This window comes from Mixophyes fleayi, chromosome 4 (assembly GCF_038048845.1).
Source record: "Mixophyes fleayi isolate aMixFle1 chromosome 4, aMixFle1.hap1, whole genome shotgun sequence".
Taxonomy (NCBI): Eukaryota; Metazoa; Chordata; class Amphibia; order Anura; family Limnodynastidae; genus Mixophyes; species Mixophyes fleayi.
Genome location: NC_134405.1, coordinates 97,066,789 through 97,074,682, shown reverse-complemented (window position 1 = coordinate 97,074,682; position 7,894 = coordinate 97,066,789). Strand labels below are relative to the sequence as shown.

Below are 7,894 nucleotides of genomic sequence, written 5' to 3'. Positions count from 1 at the left end.
CAAATAGACTTCAATAAAGAAGGACAAATTAGACAAATTTATCATTATGCGATATATAGGTTACATTGCATGGGTAGTGAGCATTAACACATAAAAGAATACAGTATGCTGTGTTGTAAAATATAACAAAATCAATGCATTCTGTTTTTAATGCTCACTTCGTTTACAATCACTTTTACCTGCATGCTCCTTCTCAGACCTTTGGGGGACTTTTTCTATTTCTAAAAATGCCACAGTTCTTTTTTCATACCTATATCTTGTGTGATCTAAAATAAAGGCTCAAATGGAGGTGTGTTTCCTGAACAAACAACAAAAAGTCAATTGGGATGTACTCTTAATATGCCAGCTACCAACACCACAAATCACGGATGGTATATTCCATTGGATTAAAATGCCACCAATGCAGCTTGTCTTATGTAAAAATAAAAAAAGTTATTCAAAACATTTGAAAACGTATAAATACGTCACATTCCTTGACAGAACTTGTGACATCTGAGATTCCATTTACATTTGCTGTGCAGATGGGGATAAGCTTCTGTTCTATCTTGTTAGTGCTAATAACTCTAATATTGTAATGCCCATATATTCATGTCACGTTTAGTGTCCTTTACATAGGGAATCGGGCACTTTAGAGAACCACTGTAGAAGGTATCTGTCAGTACATAGGAGGTAACAGAGGGATCTCCCAGAAGCTGTTCCGGAGCAGGTCTGGTCCTAGTATTACACCGTGGCCGGATGTTCATACACCAATATGGTTTCATTTCTGAGTGTGTGTGAAGATGATTAAGGCGATCCTAGTGTTTAATAACCATGGGAAGCCGCGGTTCCTGCGCTTCTACCAGCGCTATGTGAGTCTCTGCACTAACGTGACGACGTATAAATCAGCGTCCTCATCCAGCATTTGTTTCATTGTGGTCTTGTTTCCTCCAGCCAGAAGACATGCAGCAGCACATTGTCAGAGAGACCTTCCACCTGGTCTCCCAGAGGGATGACAATGTCTGTAACTTCTTGGAAGGAGGAAGGTAAAGCTATGTGGATGCAGCAGCTGTACTGTTCCTTGACATGACATCTGATGTCCAGGATGGTTACATACAGTAATATAGTGTTACTTTCAGACCCATATATTATATATAAGTAGTTAGTAGAAAAAAAATAATTCACATTCTTGAAAGTATGGTGTGCTGTTTTTATTGTGGTATAAAGATAAATCACAGCTTTAATGTTTTGTGTACATATATTGGTATTGTAACACATTTAATCAGCAGAGCATTTTATACAGGTAAGGACTAGATATCTTATTGCATCTAGGTACATGTCACTTTATCCCATTTGCACCTTTTTATTATTATTATAGTATTAGAAATGATTGTAGGACTTGAATAAATATGTTGTAAATATTTAGGCGTATATTTACTAAACTGCAGGTTTGAAAAAGTGAAGATGTTCCCTAATAACAACCAATCAGATTCTAGTTGTCATTTTGTAGAATGTACTAAATAAATAACTAGAATCTTATTGGTTGCTAATGGCCACATGTCCACAGTTTGGTAAATCTAGCCCTTAGTGTTTTTATAAAAATATTTTCACTCTCACTTTTTATACCTATATGTTCAATTGACCGTGTTGTTTCACAGATTTGAATATGTTTAGGTCAGGGCTGGGTAAATGACATGTAGCCACTTGGCCTAAAAAAATTCCTGCTGGCACCTTACTTTTTGGAGTCATTTGTTTTTGCCAATGGCTCTACTTCTCTGCTTACTTAAACATTTCCAGCTGTTTCATAGGTTTGACTGATTGGATCCTAAAGTCCAAATGATTTTATTCAGCCCTAGATTAAGATGTTGTATAATAGAGTACTTTAGCTTTAATTATGATATTTCATATAACTTTTCTAACTGAAATATTTTGGGGCATTTTTATGACAAAAACAAGAATAAAAATTCCGTTGGGGCACTCCACTAAGGTATGCAGCTATATATGACAAAAGAATATCCACCAATATTCAAAAAAATACATATATACAAAAGATTTATACATACACTTCTGCACCCTTCTTAGTACAGTATGATGATCACACTCCAGGTGTACTCTTCACCCGTGTATATAAGTACACAATGATCCTGGAAAGGACTCATAGGTCCAAAAACGAAAACAGCAAAACAAAGTGTAATATGTCACAAATATCACATCTAAAATAGAGTCCACCACCATATAGGAATATATCTTCAATCTTCCACCATGGATAACAATGAGTGTAAGGCCTTGACAAAGACCCTCGTAATAAAATAAATAAAAGATAAATAAAAGATAAAAACAAGAATAACAGTAATGTAGGACCCGTACCGACTGGCAGAGTAAATGTCAGCATTCAGAGAACTCGAACAGATGTAAAAGGTCTGTAGCATAAATGTTTCTCTCCAACACCGTCTCCTCTGTTCAATCGGCGAATATCACAGCCAAAGTGTTTCTACCCAAAGAAACACTTTGGCTGTGATATTCGCCGATTGAACAGAGGAGACATTTGCTGACATTTACTCTGCCAGTCGGTAGGGGCCCTACATTACTGTTATTCATGTTTTTATCTTTTATTATTAAAACTATTTTATTGATTTAATGCACGAGATCCCCCCTCCTTCTTGTTGTTGTTATTTCCCTGTTCATATGGATTGATGAATGGAGTGAAGAATAAGACGTCAGATCGAAGGGAGATGATGTTTTAAAGAAGCTTATGAATTCCTGTGCTGAGTAAGCATATACCTGAAGGGGTTCTGGGGAATTAAGGATCACTTTTCTACTCTTACACACATTGGTTATCCATGGTGGAAGATTGAAGATATATTCTTACATGATGGTGGACTCTAATTTAGATGTGACATATTACACTATGTTTCGCTAGCTTTGTTTTTTGATCTCTGAGTCCTTTCCAGGGTCATTATGTATTTATATACACTAGGTGAAGAGTACACCTGGGGTAAATGTATCATACTACGGTTTGTACAAGTCGCCGGAAATCGGCGAGTTGACAGCTTAAATTTAAAGCGGTGCTGCCTTGTAAAGGCAAGTTTCCCTTTGCAAGGCAGCGCCGTTTCCGGCGACTTGTACAAACCGGAGTATGATACATTTACCCCCTGGAGTGTGATCATCCTACTATACTAAGAAGGGAGCACAAGTGTATGTATGAATCTTTTGTATATACGCACTTTTATGAAAGTAACAAAAAAAATCTGATATTTTAACTGTACTCCCAGCTGTTACTATTATTTAGGAGATAAAAACATGGTTGATGAGGTGGGGGTAATAGGGAAAGTATTAAGGTTGTTGATCACCTCTCATTTACATGGAGTCTAATTTGTCCCACTGAGCTCATTAAGGACTGGTCCAATTTTAAATAATGTATTATAGTTTGTACAATAATTATTTTACAGTTTATTGTAATAATAAAATTAAAAAAAACCTTTATTTGATATGATCTAGTAGGTGATCCTTTTCAGAACTGTTCGTGTTTTTAAATGAAATGTATTAGTTGCATACTGGAAGCTGTCCATGGAGATGTAATCTAATTTCCATCCACTAAGTATAAAATAATGGACTCTTCTATTACAGGATACAATGAACAAATTAATCACAAAGGGCTTCACAAATTTAAGTTCTAGCATAATCTTACTAGATGCTGACATATCTTGAGAGGTTTGATGCTTGCCATTGGTTTAGTAGCAACATGTACAATTGCTGACTTGATCTTTTTTCAAGGGTCCAGCGTCTTTTGCATTCATTGTTCGGTAAGTGGTGCCCTTGCAAGATCTAGTTTTACAAATACAGTTCTGTTCAGAGCATGAAAATTGCACATACATTAGTGATGAGTATTTCATGCATTCTACAGTACTTCATTCAATTGCTGCATGCATGGAAGATCTATGAAAATACATGTGCACTGTTCATGTGCTGAACAAGATTAAATTTATTGAATTAATTACAGTAATCTACTTGTCAGCCCTCTTTTCACTTAGCATGTGAACTTTGTTGTGTAGAGGTGCCTGATGCACCCTAATACACAACAAACTTTGTACCTGTTCACAACTCTCTTAGATTGCTGACATATCCACAAAGTAATGCAGACACATTACTCCGTCCAGCTTAAAACTTCATTAATTATATTTACAGGGACAACATATCTGTGTTTGTGTTTTTATTTTCACTATATTTATGTAAATGTTCAGTAAAACACCTAGGTGTGGGCCGTGTAGCTTAGTTCTTACATCTTACTTCATAGAGAAATGAGAGCTCACCTTTGAACTTTTGATCCGCTCTGGAGCTGGAATCCTTACTATGGTTTCCAAGTCCTATGCAATTGATAGAACAGGGCTGCTCCAAAGATCTAAAATCTCAAAATGTTATTGCACTGTCTTTAAATAATAGAGAGACCAAGGATATCCACAGTGGCAAAGATAGATTAAAAACAAATGTTATACTGATTCCTCTAAAAAACTCTATCCGGTTTCAACACTATCACTACTTTATCATCAGTGCTTACCGACTATAGACTTTCTGGACAAGTAAAGGGTATTTCCTGATCACGTGACTACACTGATGTCATGTTAACTCTCTACATACACCATGCCCTCCCAACAGTCCTTATTTTGAAGGGTTTGCCTTGATTTGTGGACCCCAAAATAAAGTGGTTCACGATAATGTGATTCTGGGAGGGGTTTAGGAAAACATGGAAGGGACTTTTTTGTTTCCCGATTTTGCTTTTTAAAATGTTGGGTGGTACGCATAACCTTAATCGGGTCAAAACCAGTGTTAGTATTTTTACTTAATATATAAGATGTTCTAAGGTTGGTGATGTAGTACTGTTATAGGCCTTTATTATTATTCATTGGCATTAACGCGTTAAAGGTCATTGTCCTAAGTTAAGATGACATAACCATAATGCTGTGATCTGGACATATCCTATTATTTTAAGACCATGTGATTTCAAATTGTGGTTCTGGATCTCTGGAGAACCATTGTTATGTCATATTCTACATATTATATCAACAAGATTGGAAGCTACAGACTGCAATAGAACAGTGCCTCAGTGTATACTTCATTATGGCAAATGTTAGAATACTTAGGGGCATATTCAATTGTCGGCTTGCAGCTCCCTGAGCCGCGAGCTGAAATCCAGCCAACAATTACCTTAATAACGGTAGTAGTTTTAACGCGGCGGGGAATCGGAAGAATTAAAAATGCCCCTTAGTGGTAGATTTATCAAAAATTCTAAAAAGTGGTATTGTTGCCCATAGCAACCAGTCCGATATTAGCTAGCAGTTATCTAGGGCATTCTACAAAATGATAGCTAGAATCTGGCTGCTATGGGCATCACCTCCACTTTTTCTCTTTAGATGGTGTGATAAATCTACCTCTTTGTAACAAAACGTTTTTCAAATAAATAAAATCCATGTTTATCCCTAAAATTACTGTATGTGCCATTATTTTAGTCAGTCCTCTTGGCCTTTATCCTCGCCATACTATTGTACTGACTCTTCACAAGCTGATTCACTTTGTTTTACTGATTGTTTTACAGCTTAATTGGTGGATCTGACTGCAAACTGATCTATCGACATTATTCCACCCTTTACTTTGTGTTCTGTGTGGATTCATCTGAAAGTGAACTTGGCATTCTTGACCTTATCCAGGTAAACACCTAAACACCTGCTGTGTAAAGAGCAATCCATTTGCAAGGTTTTTGTTTTTTTTGGTGTATCAACGATTCGCAGTTTTGCATAAAACACAAAATGGGCAATACACTGTAAATACCTTAGAAACTTTACACAGTTAAAGTTACAAAGCCATTCTTTTATTCCATCTTCAATTACAAAACATGATGTATCCGAACATCATGTCTAGTGTTTCAGCAAGGTAATTGAGCTTGCTACACAGTTTAGAATTGATTAATTGTGAACCTGTGAGGGAGTCCCAGTAATTATTCCTGCATTCAGCATTTGCTACACCTGTAGAGTATACTTCTACACCTCTCTTACATGCTAAGTCAGTGTTGGCTAACCTGTGACACTCCAGGTGTTGTGAAACTACAAGTCCCAGCATACCCTTCCAGCAATAAGCTGCTATATATTGGCAAAGCCTGCTGGGATTTGTAGTTTTACAACACCTGGAGTGTCACAGGTTAGCCAACACGGTGCTAAGGTGTTACTTCATCAACTTTCCTTCTTCCCCTAAGAGCTGAAGTGGTTAATGAGACACATGTGTTTCATAAGCTGGCCATGATCACATAGTACTACTAGCTGTCAAAAAAACAAACACTAAAACAATTTCCCGGTAATGATAAGGGCTGTAAAATATGAATTGCTCAATTAAATTAATCTCTTTATGGTAAAAAAAAATACCATGATGGCAGCTACATAAAATCTATCATACTGTGTGACACTGCTTCCTATACTACATAGAATGGAGAACCATACTGCTATGTGTCATGAGGGACATCAGTGTCCAATCTGACATATGGTTCATTTGTCTGGATGTTACACTTTAGTTTGTAATTACTACACAGAAGCATATGAATACAACCTGAATAAACCCGTGGTCAGACCATAGTTACAGGGCTTATAATTAGGTTTCCATGCAAATTACACCCATCTGAGTGAGGTTCTCACTGTAGCCATTTTATTGGCTAAGAAATATTCATAAAAATGTAGCTTATTACCTAGAAATCGGGATGTCAGTGCGAAATTGGATAATTTCTTTGGTTCTTGGGGAATTATTGGTTCATCCTGTGAAATGGCTCCCTCAGCTGTTTGCAAGCGATCGGTACATTATTTAAATTGTCCCTTATATAGCGCTGCAAAGTATGTTGACAAAATATACTGTATAATGTATTCTGTACGGTGTTCAGCACGATGGCCTAGTGGTTAGCACTTCTGCCTTACAGCACTGGGGTCATGAGTTCAATTCCCGACCATGGCCTTATCTGTGAGGAGTTTGTATGTTCTCCCCGTGTTTACGTGGGTTTCCTCCGGGTGCTCCGGTTTCCTCCCACACTCCAATAAAAACCAAAACATACTGGTAGGTTAATTGGCTGCTAACAAATTGACCCTAGTCTGTGTGTCTGTCTGTCTGAGTGTGTTAGGGACTTTAGACTGTAAGCCTCAATGGGGCAGGGACTGATGTGAGTGAGTTCTCTGTACAGTGCTGTGGAATTAGTGGCGCTATATAACTAAATGATGATGATTCTGTCATGTATATGTTTTCAGCACAAACCATTTTCCTGTTTTGTGTCATGTCCACTAGGTGGCATGTGTACATAAGACTGGGATTTCCAATAATGCTAGTTGTCAGAGTTCAGATTACAATATGTCAAAATGTGCAGAGATCATGAATGCCAACGTTGGCATCCAGTGTACAGACCTGAGTACTATTATAAGGTAACTTTTGCAGAGAATAGTCATTGCATGTGAACAATGAAGACTGGTGAACGAGGTCCTCAAATCATAATTTAATATGCAATATCAACATATTGAATGTAAAGAAAATGGAGCAAATAATATTGCTATGCAGGATAATTTGATTGAGTCCATACAGACTATTGGGCTAAGTGCACTTCATCAAGTGGGTTTAGTGACGGTTTTATTCCATATTGAACATATTGTTGTTCCCATTTTTTCTGCATGCAATACTATATTTTATATCATGGTGTATACCACCTTGTTTGTCAGTGCTACATTGGTGTAATAATGTTAACATGTTGTGGAGGATAAATGCATGTGGTGCAGTTCCTAAGGGGGAAAACATTGAACCAAAACAAAGGGCAATACTAATAAAATGGGCAGCACGGTGGCTAAGTGGTTAGCACTTCTGCCTTACAGCACTGGGGTCATGAAGTCAATTCCCGACCATG

At 37.2% G+C, this 7,894-nt stretch overlaps 1 protein-coding gene across 2 annotated transcripts in view; it reads left to right on the top strand.

Annotated features, from left to right (window-relative positions):
• The first annotated feature begins 694 nt into the window (after positions 1–694).
• The window catches only part of AP3S2 (adaptor related protein complex 3 subunit sigma 2), a 56,469-nt gene continuing 49,269 nt past the window's right edge, over positions 695–7,894 (top strand). Inside the window, exons 1-3 of one of the 2 annotated variants that reach the window (XM_075207803.1) lie at positions 695–848; positions 931–1,022; positions 5,567–5,678. In XM_075207803.1, coding sequence (XP_075063904.1) covers positions 780–848; positions 931–1,022; positions 5,567–5,678 — 273 coding nt within the window. In that variant the 5' untranslated portion in view covers positions 695–779. The remainder of the gene's footprint in view (positions 849–930; positions 1,023–5,566; positions 5,679–7,894) is intronic. The other variant, XM_075207802.1, reaches the window with a different exon arrangement.